This window comes from Populus trichocarpa, chromosome 11 (genome assembly GCF_000002775.5).
Source record: "Populus trichocarpa isolate Nisqually-1 chromosome 11, P.trichocarpa_v4.1, whole genome shotgun sequence".
Taxonomy (NCBI): Eukaryota; Viridiplantae; Streptophyta; class Magnoliopsida; order Malpighiales; family Salicaceae; genus Populus; species Populus trichocarpa.
The window spans coordinates 1653756-1672210 of record NC_037295.2 but is presented as its reverse complement, the minus strand read 5'-3'; the positions used below and the strand labels follow the sequence as shown (position 1 = coordinate 1672210).

Sequence of the window (18455 nt, the reverse complement as noted above, 5' to 3'; positions counted from 1 at the left end):
ATTACTAAAATTATAATGAGTCTCATTTTTAAGTATATTTTTTTACAATTTGATGATAATGTAATGTAAGGTATTTTTGAATTAAAATTATTTTAAAATAATATTTTTTATTTTATTTTTAATATCAACATATTAAAATTATAAAAAAATTAATTTAATATTTTTTTAAATCACCACACCGCAAAACAATGACACTAGGCCTATTTGTCTCTGATGGCAGAATTTGTATTTTTTCTAAATGCACTAATAATAGTATTTAATTATCGATTGAAAGTAATATATAAATTGTAGGCACCATCATTTATTTGATGCAAGACTTGAATTATAAAACAACAGTTTTTTATTGTTTATTTGATGCAAGACCTCAATTATTAAACAACAGTTTTTTATTGTTTTTTGCAAGTTCAACCTTTTTATATGGCAGACAGAGTGAATTAATTCACTCTGCACTGTTTACTGTTGTGAAGTGAACAGTACATAACAAAAGTGAACAGTATAGAGTGAATTAATTCATTCTGCATACCTTCACATGAGTAGAAAAAAAAAATTCAATTTTTTTTAATTGTATTTTATTTAAAAAACTAGTGTTTAACATTATTAAGAAAAAAATCCAATTTTTTTTTATCTTTAATTATGTTTTATTCAAAAAACTAGTGTTTAATATTATTCAATAACACTACATAAATTAGAAAAAAATCATATGATGCCATAGCATTTGCAGAATTTAATCGTAATCTAAATTTTATTCACGATAATATTTTTCCTGATTTTGTTGCATGTTCAAAAAACCATGGAAACTACAGTTCTTGTAGAATGAATTTCGTAAGTGATGGAATTGTAAATAGTTCAATGAATCAATAAAAAATATTTTATATAAAATATTATTTATTTCATGATGCAATAACAGAAGTTAAATCTACAATATTTAAATTAAAAACCATCAATATTAATATATATATTTTTTTTAGTTATTTTATAACATCAATTTAAAAAACATTCTTAACCAAACACATTAAATTATTTCTTGTTCAACCTCAATTTCAAACATAATTTTAACCAAATATATATAAATATCAAAACAACCTCAACCAAAAGTGTTTTTTATAAAAAAAAAATTAAACCATAACCATAAAATTTACCACAATACCAAATACATATAGACAAAATATATATATATATATATATATATATATATATATATATATATATATATATCATTTCACACAGCTTTTAAACTTTATTGATGTCACTATTCAATACCTGTAAACTGTACTATGCATCCATAATTAAAGTAGAGAAATGATGAAATAAAATTTTCTAGGCATTATTTATTCTGAGTTTGACAGTTGTTCTTTTCCTAATTAAATTTCTTGAACTTACCCACTTCTCTATCCCTTGTTCTATTTCTCAAAAAATAAAATAAAATGAAAAAAAAACATAAAATTAGAAACGTTACTGATTTATAAACGAATTTCAAAACATATTGATTAAATATAAAGTTGTTGAAACCACTGAAAGATAAATAATTAATCCTATTCAACAATAATGATTAAATTATATTTTAACTTGCAAACAACTCAATTCACGACAAAAAGGGAGCACAATCGCATCTGCCCTGAGATCTAATCAACCAAAACAATAAATGGATATTCATGAATTATCTTGTACCTGCTCAAAATCCAAATTTTCGTCAAGGCATCATCACTTTCAAAAACTGACAATCATGCTTAAAATCCAAGCAGATCCCTAAATACAGAAAGCTCCAAATGTATATTAACAAGAATGTCATAAAATATATTTACTCAAGAATCATAAGCATAGCACTTTTGCAACAAACAAACTTCATCTCACCGCTCTATTTCGATTCTAGATATGTCCTGGAGGATAGGACTTTATGCATAAGGATTCCTAAAACTTTTCAACAGCTCTGGGATTTCATAGCCAAGCATATCATCAACAGCTTGTATCATCTTAGGCTTCAGTTTCTCAAATTTGTCAATGCTGTAACCATTCAAGACTTCTTTGAAGTGTTCTACATTTGGAAAATCTCCAGGTGGTAAATGAAATTCCCTCTGGACCTGCTTACAGAAAAGTTGGTGTTTATACACGATGTAAAGACGGAAGGGTGAATAGAGAAAAAAGGTCAAGAGAGAAACCTTTGCAAATTCATCTTCAAGATTATCAATAAGGCGTTGTTGAGTCTTAGCCTTGCCCATTATAGCAGGCATCTCCTTCTTGAGATGGCTAATTATGTACGCATGCATCTTAGCAGCTCTAGCACGCTTTACAAATTCATTGATCTACAATATACAAATACCATAATTACAATAACATTATAACTGCCCAAGAATATGACATACACCGATATTCAAAGAACACATTATACACAGACACGGGTACCCATTAGCCTCATGCACAAAACAATGAAAATCACATACAAATATGAATGTGAGAATAAGCAAAAAATATCAAAAACCACATACTCGACGATCACAAGCTTTCTTAGGAATATCAACCAAGTCCATCAGAAGGTCATTTTGTTCTTTTTCAAAAAGTTCACAGAACATTTGGCTAGCAGTTTCTTCATTGATAGGTTTGTCATTGAACGAGCTGCAAGATGAACAAAGGATTAATGAACTTAAAATATACAACTGTGAAAAATACAAGCATAACTTAAATGACATTGCAAATACACTGAACAAATAGAACATCTTGGGTTGAGCATTTGGATTTACGTTCCACAGCTGACAGAAATTGTACATACATAAAAGAAAAATCTTGCAATAAGATGATAAAAATGAATCACATGGATATAACAATAAGAAAAGACAGAAGCAAATGAAATGGGCAAGGTGGTGGCATGGTAGTCTAAAGAGAAGATAAGATTTAAACAGCAAAAATGAAAAAAAGCAAAGAGAAAGTACATACCCAATATAAACACGCATAACCTCAGGGGTGTTCAAAACTTTTCCAAGTGACCACATTAGTGCCCCATAAACTCTCATCAACTATACAACATCAACAAATATGCAAGTCATATGGAGCTGTTAAACTCAGTTTTTAAAAGTGAAGGTGGAAGAAAAACAAGCATCCAACCTGTTGTGTATCAACTTGGTCAGCCTTGTTCAACACAACTCGTATCTTGTCATCATTGCCTCGTAAAGATGCAATTACTCGCTTAAACTCATCACTGATATCAAGTTTATGAGGATCAAATAAAAGAAGAATCAGATCACATTTTGCTGCAAACCATGATATAACCCCAGTAAAATCATAACTCCTTTGTGTTCGTTGCTTCTCTCCAGAGAGAACCCCAGGAGTGTCAACAATTGTGATTTCATCTAGCAACTGCATGTGCATCAGCAGCAATAAAGGTGATAAATAACACAATGGAGAGCATACAACAGCCTTACCAAAAATAAGCACAAAACCAAACTTACTGGATGAGGCATTTGTGCACACTCAAACTTTGATAAAAATGCTCCTCCAAAATGTGTCAGGCCACTAAATGGCATATCTGCTTGAACAGCAACAGTGTTCCCAGGTATGCTCCTTTCATCATGTCCAGACTGAGCATAAAAAGTCTATCAGCAAGTGGAAACCACCATGATATCATGAAAATAAAATGAAGCAACTGTTCTTGATGATCATCAAATCACAAGAATCGTTAGCAACTCAAAATAATGGGTTACTTCTAGGCTTTTGGCATGTTGGTATGAGCTTGATAGATGTTAACAAAATGCAAAAGCCATGAATATAAAAACAAGTGAGAAGTCATATACATAAAGATAACAAATCCCTTTTCATTTAGACAGACATTAGCTACTTTACAACCTCAAACAAAGAAATCAGATTTAGAAAGTTCAAATCTGCACTCAAGTTCAGTTTTCTAGCTATGAAAAAACAAAGCTCAAACAACTCCAGATCACATCCATGTTGAAATAAAATATTTTGTTACTCCATTTGAATGCTTATTTAAGAATACATAAAGCATGAAAATGCTTATACCATTACAACAACAAATCTGTCAGTTGTCGGCTCTGGTCCAATGTGAGCTCCTGCAAAGAAAAAAAGAAAGAAAAATGAGCAAGATTTTTTTTTCATTGATGACTGGAAATATTTACCAATAGGAAAAGAAAAGAGAAATGGAAGTACTAAACAAACCTGGATAGTTACATCTAAGCAAGTGTTTTATAAATGTTGTTTTCCCAGTAGAATACTGACCCAAAAGCATAACCATAGGTCTAGCATCAAAATCACTGTTTGTCTGGAAAATCAATGCAAACAGTTGGTGAAAGCAACATTAAAACCAAGAAAGGAATAGAGTGGGAGAAAAAAAAACGGAGACGGGGAAGAAAACAAGATATAAGCAACTACGAGAATTAAATACCCAACTATCAGCTTTTAATCACTGTATTTATATTAGAATTAACTAGTTTAATCCAATTATCTATATTTTGGAAATAGAGCAATAGTAATTAGATAATGCCTGCCCAACAATAGCCAATCCCTGTAGTGCAATTAATCAACCACTATAATGCACACAAAAGTCTTGCACCTCAATTAACACGATATCCCCAAGTAGTATTTGTGTGGGAGTTGAGAAGCTATGATACCAGTTGATTTATGACCAAGACAGAGAATAAACAGACATTTAACCCTTTTTAGCTTGCCCTGGCATCATATATCATTTGTACTTAGTGCTTATGACTTTGTTAAAAAAAATAGGTATATCATAATTTTCAAAATCACATAGAATTATCAATGTTGAAATAACAATAAAACATATTAAGTGTCTGCTCAACCACTCACCAACAATGGGGAAACAAAGTCATTAAAATGATAGGTAGCTTCCAATGGCTTTAGCTTTTCTATATACAATCGCTTTAAGCCATCGATAATTGATGTAACTGCATTGAGCGGCATCTGAGCAAAAAATGAAAAAAGGGAACTCAATAAAAAATAAATAAACATACAAACATCCATTGCGGGAAAGATGAGAACAAGTAGCACGCTACTATATATAGACAAGTAAACAATACATTTTTGAATTCTTTGATATAGAAATACGTTGAGCTTCTCATGTCACGAGATAATTTGGCATCTTTCAAAATCAGAATCTAGTGCAAGATAACTGTTCCCACAAAGTGTAGGACACAATTCCTAAACGGTGTAAATTACAAGGTGGCAACAAAAAATGGTCCGATAACCCAAACTAAGAAGAAAACAACACCAAACCAAGCACAGAGGTCATATTTTCTTTAACAAATGATGGCACATTGTTACATGTCGCTCACCTTTCTTGATGATTTTGCACCAACTTGAGGAGTCCCTGTTGATAGCCTTAGCTGCGTGGATCCTACATTATGACCACAAATCAAATTAACTAACAATCAATGCCGCTTGTGACACCAAAGTTAAAGAACAACTTACCATTGATATCATTCTCACTAATCCTCGAACTCTTATTTTTCTGGAAAAAAAAAACAACATTTTTTAGTTCAACCCAGTAATCCAACCATACAAAATAAGGTAAAGCAGACCACTTACAGCTAGTAAGGCATCAATGCCATCCATCAAAGGCGGCTTCACATCCTCCATTTTAGCTGCAAGATTAAAAAAAAAAAAAACACTACTTACAGCGCAAACTTAGGGTTTTAAAAACCGCTAAATAATTAAAAAAATATGAAAAAAAAGTCGAAAATCAATTTATCTGAACGTACATGCGGTTTTAATAGTATCTGGAGTTAGTTCATGCCCTGCTTGCGCCAGAGAAACAAGCTGCAATCAATTAATCAATTAATTAAGCCAGATTCTTACGGTTTAATTAATTAATTAAGGGAAAGCAAGGAAGATTAGAAGTATAGGAGGACCTGCATTGCCGTAACAAACTCTGTAAGCCCTAAAAACCCTTGTCGTTTCGAATCCGCCAGTGCCCAGACCTTCATAATAATTAAATTAATCAATTAATAAAAAAAACCTAAGCAACTCCAAAAAATAATAATAATAAATTAAAAGATGAAGTTCTTAGTACTTGTTTAAGTTGTTGGCGAGAAAGATTGGACATGGCGAAAAACTTCGTAGCGTCATTTCCAGTAAAGCGGCCATCTCCATCTACAAATTAATAAGTTAGGGATTGAAATGAAAAGAGAAAGAAAAGAAAGGGATCAAATCAAACCTGAATCGGCTAAATTGAACCATTCTTTGTAGATCTGTTGCTGTTCTTTTGAGAAGGAACTGCCTGCACTTTTCCCTATCTCCTCCATTCCTTCTTCTTCTTGGATTTTCAAATGCTAGCAAGAGAAACTGCTGCTGTGCTGCTCTCCTTTCAAGGGAAGTGAGGGTTGCTTGCTACTGCTGGTAGCAGTTGTTTTAATTATTATTACTTTTTAATAATTATTAATTTAGAAGAAAAATGTTTTGGGATTCTCAAAATTTAAAGCGAGAGAGCCGGGAATTTGAAATTTAAGTGGTTTTATTATTATTATTATTTGGATTGGCGCTGAGGTATTTTCGGGAGCGTCGTCGTTTTGTAGGGTATTTGTCAGGGAAAAGACGCCGTCGGTTTGGCATGTTATCAACATTGTGGGCTCCTGGGACTATTGTGAATGGTATTTGAAATTTGAAAATATGAGGATCAGAAATAGTTGTTTGGTCCCGCCACGTGTCTAATCCCAGTTAAAAAAAAAACTCGAGTCTTGGATTGCTAGCATACCATCAACCTCAATTAATTTTTTATTTTAAAAATTGACTTAACTAAATTAATTCAAATATACAAAATTATAATATAATAGGTTTCACGAGTTATTTAAATTAAAAATAAACATGCAAGTCAATTGAGTTTATTAAAATTATTGTGTTTTTTTTTAAATTAAAGTTTGATATTAATTAACCTTTATATTATAGATTTTGTAAATCATTTAGTAGATCTAATCGGGTTTAATAATTATAAAAATAATTTATAGAAAAAACATAAAAACATGTTTTTTTTTATTAGTAGCATGTTTTTGGAGTAAAAACTAAAGGCATTAAAATAAATATTTCTAAAAAGTCCAATAACTTTAATTAAATAGAAAACATGTATCTCTTCCATCAAGACTTTTTTTTATTTATTCATGTATTTATTTTTTGTTTCAATAAAAGTATATCTTTTTATCAGAAGCATTGCTTTTTTAAAAAAAATAAAAAAAATAATGACTAGATAAATTGAATGCTATTTAAGGAAAAGAAAATAAAGAATAATTCTCATTTCTTTTTAATGCAAACCTTGAAAGTTGAAATCATTATTTAAGAGAACTTATTTCCCTTATAACTATTTGAAAAAATAATAATTCCAGTTGATATATAAATATTAATCCAAGGATATCCTCGACTCTCGTGTGTACAGGAGAGGGCCTCCTTGATTTATTTATCATGATCTCTGCCTAGCTGCTAATAATCTATTTTTCTTTGTGATGGGCAGGATAAAAGCTGCTGATGAGGAGTGAATTCATCCGGATGGTTTGCGGTTATTTTTTTAAAAAAATTTTATTTAGAAATATATTAAAATAATATTTTTATATTTTTAAAAATTATTTTTGAAATCAACACTTATTAATTTTAAAAATTATTTTTGAAATTAAAAAAAGTTAACATTATTAAGTCATATTAAGTCAAGTGTTTAAGAATATTAATTTAAAAGATAAATTATTAAGATATTAGTTGAAATTCTAATCTAAGTAGGAATTGTTGAAAAAAATATATTTGTGTTTATAATATTTATTGAATTAGTTAATTAGAATAGTAGTTTGACGTTATAATCTGTTATGTATTCAGAATTCAATTAGTACGTGTTGAAGAATGTTGAATATCAATAATTAATAGCATGGAAAGTTAAATACTTGGATGTTTAGTGTTTGCAACGTCGATAACACTACATGTATAAATCCAAGAAATAGGTTTTGCTTGTTGGTAGCAAACAACAGTATAAAAACACAGAGTGTTAAAGGAAACTAAGCACAGCATAGAAAATCAACCACAGAATAGAAAATCAAGTTTAGGCAAATATTATAATTAAATCTTTACTTATTTGTTTCCTTATTCATAGATAATTAGGTATGATCGTCTTTTTGTATTAAGCCATTAGTATAAATTGTAACCTTTGCTTACTCTGTAATACAATAAGAATATATCATTCTCTTCATGGTATTAGAGCAATTAATCTAGGTATCAAAATAAAATACAAACCCTTTAGCCAACTTCCATGGGAGACGAAAACCAAGGAAGCATGTCTTCAAGAGCAAGATGGGATCATCCCAATCATCAGCTTTACCTTTACCATTCAGATCAACCTGGCGCTGTTCTTGTGCCACAACCTTTGGTTAAAGACAACTACAGCACATGGAGCCAATCCATGACTATGGCTCTGATAGTTAAAAACAAGATTGGATTTATAGATGGCTCAATGAAGGAGCCTGATGAGAAGAAACCAGATGAGCATCAACAATGAAATCGGTGTAATAGTTTGGTTAAAACTTGGCTGCTAGGATCTATATCCAAAGATATTGCAGCCAGCGTCATCAACTGCAAGGATGCCAGACAAATATGGCTTGATTTACAAGAAAGATTCTCACATGTGAATGTGGTTCAGTTATTTAACATTGAGAATGAAATTCACAACTGTGTGCAAGACAACATGTCTGTGGGATCCTACTTCACAAAACTGAAAGGTTTATGGGACGAGCGTGATGCACTATGCACCTTTCCAACATGCACTTGTGGATCAGTCAAGGAAGTGGCTGTATACCTGGACACACAGAAAACCATCAAATTTCTTATGGATCTCAATGATTCGTATGTGGGTGTTCATAGCAACACTCTGTTGCAGGATCCATTACCAAAATAAAAACAAGGCATATTCACTGGTTCTTCATCATGAAAAACAATTAGAAGTGACAACTGGGAAAAGTCTTGCTCAACCAGAGGCTGCTGCCTTTGCCGTAAAGAATTCAAGCCATGAAACTGAAACTGAACAAAGATGCTCTAGATGCAACAAAACAAATCACAACACTAAGGATTGTCGCGCACATCTCAGATGCACTTTCTACCGCTGGAAGGGACATACGGCTGAATATTGTCGCAAGAAGAAAGCAGTAACTAAAGCTGAGTTTAATATGGCAATTTCCAAGGGAAATCAAGTTGCATCCCATACAAATGAGAGGAAGGAGATGAACTTTCCTTTCACACCTGACGAGTGCAAACAGATACTCAGCATGTTAAAAACTAAAACATCCTCTGCCAACCATATTAGTAACTGTCCAACTCATGATGAGCTCTCAAGTAAAGCTTTTTCACTCTTCTCTAATGGCAACAGAAGCACATGGATTTTGGATAGTGGGTGCACAGATCATATGATTTATGACCAAAATCTACTCACATACTCAAGACCGGTTAATGGCTGCAATGTTGAATTACCGAATGGATCAATAGCACAAGTAACTCACATAGGCAGAGTTCATTTATCTCCTGATTTGATCCTTGATAATGTTTTATGTGTCCCATATTTCCGATTGAATGTAATTTCTATTAGCAAACTAGCATTTGATTCTTCTTGCATAACTATTTTTTTAAGCTAATTTTGTGTGATTCAGGACCTACGTTCGGAGAAGATGATTGGGACGGGAACGAGAGGGTCTCTATTTTCTCAACCAAGCCAAGAAAGGAACCTGCAACCATGCCAAAACTTCTAACCCGAACCTTTGGCATCAACGTCTTGGGCATCCCTTAACCAAAGTCTCTCCATTATTTCTTAAAGTTAATTCTTGCTCTAACGAAAAGTGTTTGATTTGTCCGTTAGCAAAACAAACCAGACTTCCATTTTCTTCAAGTTCCATTACTACTACATCTTCATTTGATTTAATCCATGTTGACATTTGGGGTGGTTATAAAATTCCTTCTATTTTAGGTGCCAGATATTTTCTTACTATCGTTGATGATCATACTAGATGCACATGGATTTATCTTAGGAAACACAAATCCGACACTAGGGATCTTCTAGTTAATTTCATCAACATGGCTGAAAACCAATTTGATTCCAAAGTCAAAATGGTTCGTAGTGATAATGGTCTTGAATTCAAACTTGAAAGCTTTTACGCTCACAAAGGTATTATTCATCAAACTAGTTGCATTAATACTCCACAACAAAATGGCGTTGCCGAACGCAAACATAGGCATTTGTTAAATATGGCACGTGCTTTACTTCTTCAAGCCGGTCTTCCTCACTAATTTTGGGGTGAAGCTATTCTTGCTTCCGTTTATCTCATAAATCGAAGGCCAACCCCCATTCTCCACAGAAAAACACCATATGAAAAACTCTTCAACATAGTTCCCAATTACTCGCACTTACGAGTATTTGGTTGCTTATGTTTTGTTTCCACCTATGCCCAAAATCGCTCCAAATTTGATCCTCGAACATCTCAGTGTATTTTTCTTGACTATCCTTATGGGAAAAAGGGGTGTAGAGTTTTTGATCTAGCTACATAACGAATAATAGTCTCCAGGGATGTCGTTTTATTTGAATCCATATTTCCCTTTCTTACATCTGCATCATATACTAATACCCCATCATTTTCGCTTCCCACCCCCACTCTCACTCCATCCTTACCTTTCGACATACATTTTGAACCCCCTCCTCTGCCTCCCTATCCTGCACTTCCTAGCTCACCCAATTCCCAGACCCATCCTTCCACCAACTCATCTACTCCTCTAGCTCCCCTCACAGAGTCCCCATCTCCAGCCAGTCCTACCGAAAGTCCACTTCCCGATTTATCTCCCATACAGAACACCTCCTCACCTGTGCCCATTCCTACCCTTCATCGTGGCAGTCGTTCTATCACCACTCCTTCTTACTTGCAGGATTTTCATCTCGCCATGACTCTTCCTTCAAGGCCTGACCCGATATCATCCACGAACATGGTTCACACTTCAGGTACTGCTTATCCCCTCTCTGCCTATTTATCTTACACTCACCTTTCTCCCCATCACAAAGCTTATACTGCTCAACTCACTCTCCTCAAAGAACCCACCAGTTTTTCACAGGCTGTTCAACATCCTTAGTGGTGTGAGCCCATGCACCATAAGATAACTGTTTTACAGGCCACTGGGACTTGGAGTTTGGTACCTTTACCATCCCACAAACAGCCGATTGGCTGCAAATGGGTATATAAAATCAAGTTGAAGGTCGATGGGACAGTGGAACGCTATAAGGCACGATTGGTGGCTAAGGGCTACAGCCAAGTTGAAGGCGTTGATTATCAGGAAACCTTCACTCCCGTAGCCAAGATGGTCACTGTCCGCCTCTTACTTAGTATGACATCTTTGTGTGGTTGGCATTTACATCAACTTGATGTCATGAGTGAACCAAGCACATAGAAATAGACTGTCTTTTGGTACGTGAGAAAATTCAAGCAGGAATGATTCAGACAGCCTACATTTGAACTACACACCAACCAGCTGACTTGTTTACTAAGCCATTAAACTCCACATAGTTTGAGACTTTACTTAGCAAGTTAGGTGTAATTAACATACACTCCAACTTGAAAGGGAGTGTTAAAGAAACCAAGCACAACATAGGAAATCAACCACAGAATAGGAAATCAAGTTTAGGCAAATACTGTAATTGAATCTTTACTTATTTGTTTCCTTATTCATAGATAATTAGGTCTGATAGTAGGAAATAATATAGGCTCTTTGTATTAAGCCATTAGTATAAATTGTAACCTTTGCTTACTCTGTAATACAATAAGAATATACGTATGCCTGAGAAATAGGCAAAGCATCAAGTCCAGCCAACCAAAGTTCATAAAGGCAATTAGCACCTTTCTCTGAACAAAGAAAGATGGGGTTGTATTCTGTTTTCTGGGCAGTGATTTTGCTTGCGAGTGCAAACTCTGTCCATGGCAGCGATGCATGCACAGGCTTGCCTGGATTGCTTAACTGCGCCCCGTTCTTGCTGGGTAGTGTCTCATCACCTGATGCTAAGTGTTGTAAATCTCTAAAATGGCTAAGTCAGCATGCTATCAACAGGGAAGACAAAAGGGAACTCTGTAAATGTTTAAAGATAGAAGATTTGAAGCACAAGGGCGTTATCCTCGATAGAGCCAAAGCACTCCCTCGCCTGTGCAAAGTCCAGCTCCCGGTGCCACTCATACCTGATAATATAGACTGTGACAAGTAAACATTGATATTATTTCTCTTTATTTATTTATTCATTCATTTATTTTGCTTCTTTAAATATTCCAGGAATTTATTTTTAAATGTTTAATTTAATTCTCATGATCTCTGCCTGCAGGCTGCTAATATATTGATCTATTTTCTTTGTGACGGGCAGGATAAAAGTTGCTGATGCGGAGTAAATTGAGATGTTTGCTTAATACTAAAGGAATAAACTGCATGGAGGCATGTGCCAAGATATCTTAGAGCCTTTCGTAGCTCATTATATAGGTCCAAGCAATTTTATGAAGAACACAATATATAATAAATAAATAAATAAACAAAATTATTGAAATAATACAGTCTCTTTTTATATAAAATTTCTATGGTTTCGAAATTAATGTGGTGATATTATTTCAATAATATTATGATCCTTGTTGCCTGCTTTCTTTCTTTATTTTTATATAAAATTTTATGGAAGGTTAGAATTGAAAACCTTAGATAACATTAACATTAAGGGTAAAATTAACAAATATGATTGTTGAATGATAACATTGATGGGTACTATATAAAGTATTTTTATATTTAACCCAACAAATCTATAACTTATACTAACATTTGTCATTCTGTGATATTGTTCAGAAACTCCTCAAAATTAAAAGGTAAAAGTAATATCGAGAAAAATTAGAAGTCATCATTTAATAATTATAAAAAATTAAAAAACATGAAATATATATTGGTTTCAAAGATTCAGATAAGAAGTTAGTTATATTTAAGTGAACAATAACATTATTTTTAAAGCATTATTTCTTATGAAAAATTATATTTACTATGTTTTTAATCTTCTAATCTGAATCTGTCTTTGTGATTATTATTAATTATCTTAATTGTTTTTTATTTTTTTATTTAATTCTAAATACACAATTTAAATGTTTATATTATCTCAATATACAAAAAGTTATGTGTTTAGACACTCATTAATTTGTCACGATAGTCATAAATGGATTGAGGAGCCCAAAAGAATGCATGGATAGGCACAGATGTCAAGGTAGTCCTGGCAAGAATAACACGACTTGAAAGGATGAATGTGCTTCACTGATGTAGTTTAACTCGTTAAATTTTAAATTTATTTTTTAAAAGTTATTAATTTAAAAATTATAAATTTTAAATTTATTAAAAATTTATATAATTATTAATTTTAAGATTTTAAAAAATTAGTCAAAATACATGTAAATTAGCCAAACACTTATAAAAAAAACATGATGTAGTTTAACTCGTTAAATTTTAAATTTATTTTTTAAAAGTTATTAATTTAAAAATTATAAATTTTAAATTTATTAAAAATTTATATAATTATTAATTTTAAGATTTTAAAAAATTAGTCAAAATACATGTAAATTAGCCAAACACTTATAAAAAAAACATGATGTAGTTTAACTCGTTAAATTTTAAATTTATTTTTTAAAAGTTATTAATTTAAAAATTATAAATTTTAAATTTATTAAAAATTTATATAATTATTAATTTTAAGATTTTAAAAAATTAGTCAAAATACATGTAAATTAGCCAAACACTTATAAAAAAAACATAAAAAACAAGAAGGAATTAATGTTGAAGCTCATTCGATTAGCATGTTAACCATCACATATACAATCACCTGCACGTCAGTATCGCTTAAGAAATACTTCATGCACGTTGATAGGATCGAGGAGCTGATTAAAAAAAACAAAAAGGATTAACTATAAATTAAAATATTCCCTTCAATGCCTATATGGCAACTTCAGAATTTAAAGGTCTATTAATTTAGTGTGGGATAAACATGATTGATGATATCAAAAGATTGAAAAAAAAAACCCTGAAAAATTCAATTTAATTTGTTTTTAATTTTGAGTTTGAATGAGATTCAGATTTTCCCTTTCTTTCTGTTTATTTTTTAGCCGCTAACCTTATATTTTCAAAATATTTTCAAGAGTTTAGATTAAATTACAGTTTTATTTTTATCATTATTTTTTTTAAAGAAAAATTCAAGAGCTTTTGCACGGGTTTTCAATGATTTTTGTTAATGGATTTGGATGTATAGTTTATGGAAGAGATTAGAATTGAAAACCTTGCATAACATTAAGGGTACGATTGATATGAATGGTAACATTGATAGCTAGTTTTTTTTATAATTAACCCAAAAAAAAATTCTATAACATATGTTAAGAATTTAAGTGTTATTTTCTATTTTTTTTAAAATGTGTTTGGACAATAATTTCTCATATTGATGGACAATAAAGGTTAGCTACAAGAACAACAAGACTTAAAAATTGTTTGAGATTATACTATCGGTTATTGATTTAAAGTGTTTTTTGTTTAGAAATAATTAAGATAGAGTTTTTTATTTTTTAAAAAATTATTTTTAATATCAATATATCAAAATAATTTAAAAATATAAAAAATTTATTATTTTAGAAAAGAATTTAAAATTTTTAAAATTACATTGTATTTCCAAACACTGTCTTCGTCATCTTTGATTTTCGAGTAGAAAGCGTAGACGGAATTTGATTCACGACATATGAGTGGAACGAGAATGATGGAGCTCACTGGATTTGCATGCATGTTAACCACTCCCATGTACAGTCACGTGCACGTTAGCATTTCTTAACAAGTGTAAACGTTTGAAAGGAGGAGGTCTGAAACTCTACGTTTAAACCTGGCAGAATGTGCCCGGATGGCCCGACACGTCTAGTTCTTAATAATAATAAAAAAAATCTCCAGCTCACGCAATTAGTTTTTTTTTTTAATTATTATTATTAAAGAGTGGATAACAGGATGTCCTAGTGTTTTTTGAAAAAAAATTGCGAATAATATGTAGCCTGCGTGCCTGGAATCCGGCGATCCACTGGTTAATTGGGAGCAAGGGGTGTTATACACCCCCAAAATCTATTTTTTAATAATTTTTATTTAAAAACATTTAAAGATCTAAATAAATTTATTTATACCTTCAATTAACTTAAATTTTTTTTTTTTTAAAATCAATCTAAAATCCAAAAACTTTCCAATATCAAATCTGGTCTACAAGGCAATTTAAAAATAAATAAATATCTAAATGGAAACTCTTACATTGAAGGGAAGTCATCGACATCATAATTAATTATTTTGATAGTTAAAATCCGTATTAATTAATGATTTTATCTTTATCATGAGAATTTGATGAATCTACAACTCCTCACTCAAACTAGAAAATGTAAATTAAAAGAAATAAAGTTTTGATTGAAAATTGAATTTTTAAAAATTAAAAAAACTAAAAACGAGTTAATTTTGAAATGGACACCTAGTTTTTTTATGTTTTTCATTTTAATTTTTTATCTTTTAATTTTAATTAAAAGCAATTCACCTTTAATCTAGTATGAAAGATTTAATCCAGAGGAGAAAAAAAGTTTGATGATAAAATAAAAATAAAATAAGAGAAAAAAGAAATCAGCACCGTGGATTCCCGTAGAAAATGCCTATGAGTTGCAGTTGATTTTGTATTTGTAATTGGAATTGTAATTGTAATGGAATGATTTATTGATAACTTAGAAGAGACATTATATAGGAAGAAATCAGACCCACATTTTTCGAGAGGAGGTCAGATAAACCCTGAACAAGCTCAACTTCTGACCAAAACGAGACTCATGGAGGGATCCCTTAAGAATTCAAACCTAAATCTTCTCCACCAGAAAAACAGAATAAATGGAAATGGCAAGACATCTAGTATCTCCAGATCTTAAGCAAAGGTTGTAAGAAGCTGAAGTAGCCATCTAGTCACTCATTTCCCTCGCGGAAAGAAACAGCAACAGAACTGCATGGTAGTAGAATTGTTCGCTTAAACGAGACAGAAAATGGAAGCATAGAAGAGGAGAACATTGAAGTTCGTAAGGGTTTTTTTTTAAAAGATTTTTAGATTTGAAATTATCTTAGAAAAGGGCAGCATAAAACTTCTTCAATGCCTGGTGCTTGTGCTGCGTGCTGCAGAATATTTTACAGGTTATATGGTATGGAGTTGATCATACGCAGTGCTTACCTTTGATAGAGAGGAAGAACTTCCTTGGTTTCTTTGACTAGTTTGACGATTTACTGGTTGGGTTGGCACAGAAGGAAATGTCGTTGATGCAATTTGTTTCTCCTCTTTCACTCTGTTGAAAACCACAGTAAAACCTTCACCTGAGTTTGGATCTGTTTCATCCCATGCTCCAAATTTGGGAATTGATGCTCCCCTCTGATGCTGTCATCCCCATTGAACTCAAGAAAATTAAATTTAAGTAACAGTAAAAATATTTCTCTCTGCCTTAAAAATCATTTTTTCTAATTTTCTCTGTCATATTTCTCTCTTTTTTTTCTTGTGTCTGTCTTTCTTTTATACAATACGTATTGATAATTACAATTCGAACATGCACAATAATTTTTAAGTAATAGGTGAGGAGGATTTTTGTACTAACCCAACAAATTCCAAAAAAGAAAAAAGTTAGCAGCAGCAGAACGACTGCATACAATATGAAGATGTTGAAAAGAAGAAAACAGTAATGCCTATTAGTTTTGCTAGGAATTAAGAAGGCTTACACCATCATGATTAGTTGAATGAGTGCTTCTACTTCTCTGTCTAGAATGTCTTGATGAAGACAAGGCTTTATTTCCCTCGGAACTACTCTTCTCACTTCCTGATTCTGATGTGATGCTATTGTGGCTTGCACTCTTCTGATGATCATTAGCAGATCTTGTCCCGTGTGCATTGTGCCCTTTGAGTCTCTGATCAATGTTGTGATGTTCTGCAGTAATTCCCTGATAGGCGCCAGAAGAGAAATCAACATCATCTTCCATGCCCCCTCTAGCCTGCATGAAGGCCTCTGGATTCTCCTCCGGATCATTTGGGTTCATCCTCATGCCGGATTTTTCCTTGCGTGCAGTGTCGAAGTAGGCAGTGTAAGGAACATTATCATTATCCCAGCCACCAAACTTGGGGACATGGTGACGTTGCTGTGACAGAATCATGTGTAAGAATGGGAAAATTTTGTGCAGATACACACTTGATAAATTCAATCTCAGTACCACCAGTGTATTTAGATTCTTTAAGGCTTCAAATTAACACAGCAGGTTGTTATACTGTTCACAGATGACACATAACGCGTAGCAACTGGCGTGAGAAACCTTAGTTCTTTCCTTTCACTACGCGTTGCGTCAACAAGGATATTATCATATCTTAATTTTCTGTAATAATAATAGATTGATATAGAAATGATTAAGAAATACTAAAATCCAAGCTAGCTCTGTCTTTTCGCCATACGCTGCGTCAACAAAGCTATTGCAAGATAACACAGGATACATTGGAGAAATCATCTCAATACAAAATACTAGTTCAAGCAAAGACGATCCGACATAGAGCAAGTTGAACAAGAAAAACAAACCTAGAGACGAGACACCAAGAAACATCTTTAAAACAGGGGAGAAAAAGATCAAGAAAAAGAGAACTAAGCATTATATTTTAGCTGCGAGATCACTTACAGCCATTGATGGAGCAGGTGATGTAAAGAACTGGCTGATTTTGCTGTGGAGATCAAAGGAGTTTAGCTTGGGGTGGGGGTCATTTAATTTGAAGACGTATAGGAACCTGCTGGCAAAGTTTGACACAATAAGTAATCGATTCTTACAAAGTTTACAAAAGCCAATGAAAAAGCTAAATTCAGTATAAAAAATTGAGGTATGCTGCTAGAATCTTGTCCTTTATTTGCTATGAATCAATCGCTTTGTTCTCATCCTTACAGCATGTAGTGTTTGTACATATTGTGCTAAACTCTTTTACGAAAGCTACATAGATTAGATATATATTGACTGTTTTTCTCCCTTCATTCACCATGGAAGAAAACCAGTGAATACAGAATTTAACAGTTAACTTTTCAATGAATTTGCTGGTTCCAATCTTTTTCCTTCCCCCTTGAGATTCTTTTCTTTCTTTGCTTTTACGCCCCTTGAGAAACATGCAATCCGAAGCAGCTCTATGATAACCATTTGTGAAATAAATAAAATAAAAAAGGATTCTCAATTCTTTATTGTGGGAAAAAGATGAAATAAGTCGTATAGAATCAATAAATTATGATATAATACCCTTTGATGCAGTTTTTTGTTTTTTGTTTTGTTTTTTTTATGATAGAGGGATCAAATAAAATATATATATACTCGAACATGATTTATATTTTTATATCTATATATGATTTATATTTTTTGAATAGCATAAAATCATACCAATT

The 18455-nt window shown here is 32.2% G+C and overlaps 2 protein-coding genes and 1 long non-coding RNA gene across 4 annotated transcripts; 1 reads left to right on the top strand and 2 right to left on the bottom strand.

The window, feature by feature from the left end:
- Positions 1-1684: 1684 nt before the first annotated feature.
- LOC7485415 (EH domain-containing protein 1) lies at positions 1685-6443 on the bottom strand. Its single transcript, XM_024611747.2, has 16 exons — positions 6179-6443; positions 6035-6114; positions 5874-5942; positions 5724-5781; positions 5551-5606; positions 5434-5473; positions 5298-5359; positions 4813-4926; positions 4165-4267; positions 4009-4058; positions 3441-3569; positions 3097-3348; positions 2929-3008; positions 2484-2610; positions 2157-2300; positions 1685-2078 (listed from the first exon to the last, which is right to left on the bottom strand). The coding sequence occupies exons 1-16, from the start codon at positions 6264-6266 to the stop codon at positions 1893-1895; spliced, it is 1638 nt and encodes a 545-aa protein (XP_024467515.1). The 5' UTR covers positions 6267-6443; the 3' UTR covers positions 1685-1892.
- Positions 6444-15912: 9469 nt separating this feature from the next.
- Positions 15913-17854, bottom strand: LOC7485414 (RPM1-interacting protein 4). 2 transcript variants are annotated; one of them, XM_002316554.3, is made up of 4 exons: positions 17713-17854; positions 16774-17187; positions 16238-16438; positions 15913-16015 (listed from the first exon to the last, which is right to left on the bottom strand). In XM_002316554.3, exons 1-4 carry the CDS (start codon positions 17716-17718, stop codon positions 15983-15985), a joined length of 654 nt encoding a protein of 217 aa, XP_002316590.1. In that variant the 5' UTR covers positions 17719-17854; the 3' UTR covers positions 15913-15982. The 2 variants fall into 2 exon arrangements, with proteins under 2 accessions (XP_002316590.1, XP_024436870.1); XM_024581102.2 differs by lacking the exon at positions 17713-17854 and having other exon boundaries at positions 16774-17202.
- LOC112323345 (uncharacterized) lies at positions 15947-17255 on the top strand. The gene is made up of 2 exons (XR_002976770.2): positions 15947-16084; positions 16986-17255. It is a non-coding gene; the product is annotated as an uncharacterized LOC112323345 (long non-coding RNA).
- Positions 17855-18455: the final 601 nt, after the last annotated feature.

Bases quoted from the DNA above. Each gene is read 5' to 3' on its own strand.
- LOC7485415 (XM_024611747.2), bottom strand. From the start codon at position 6,266: ATGGAGGAGATAGGGAAAAGTGCAGGCAGTTCCTTCTCAAAAGAACAG. The intron at 5,360-5,433 runs GTAAGTTGTTCT...GTCATAATGTAG, and splicing joins TAGTGAGAATGATATCAATG to GATCCACGCAGCTAAGGCTA. The intron at 4,059-4,164 runs GTTTGTTTAGTA...TTTTCTTTGCAG, and splicing joins GCTTAGATGTAACTATCCAG to GAGCTCACATTGGACCAGAG.
- LOC7485414 (XM_024581102.2), bottom strand. From the start codon at position 17,202: ATGATTCTGTCACAGCAACGTCACCATGTCCCCAAGTTTGGTGGCTGG. The intron at 16,439-16,773 runs GTAAGCCTTCTT...TGGGGATGACAG, and splicing joins ATTCAACTAATCATGATGGT to CATCAGAGGGGAGCATCAAT. The intron at 16,016-16,237 runs GTAAGCACTGCG...ACTACCATGCAG, and splicing joins GTTCTTCCTCTCTATCAAAG to TTCTGTTGCTGTTTCTTTCC.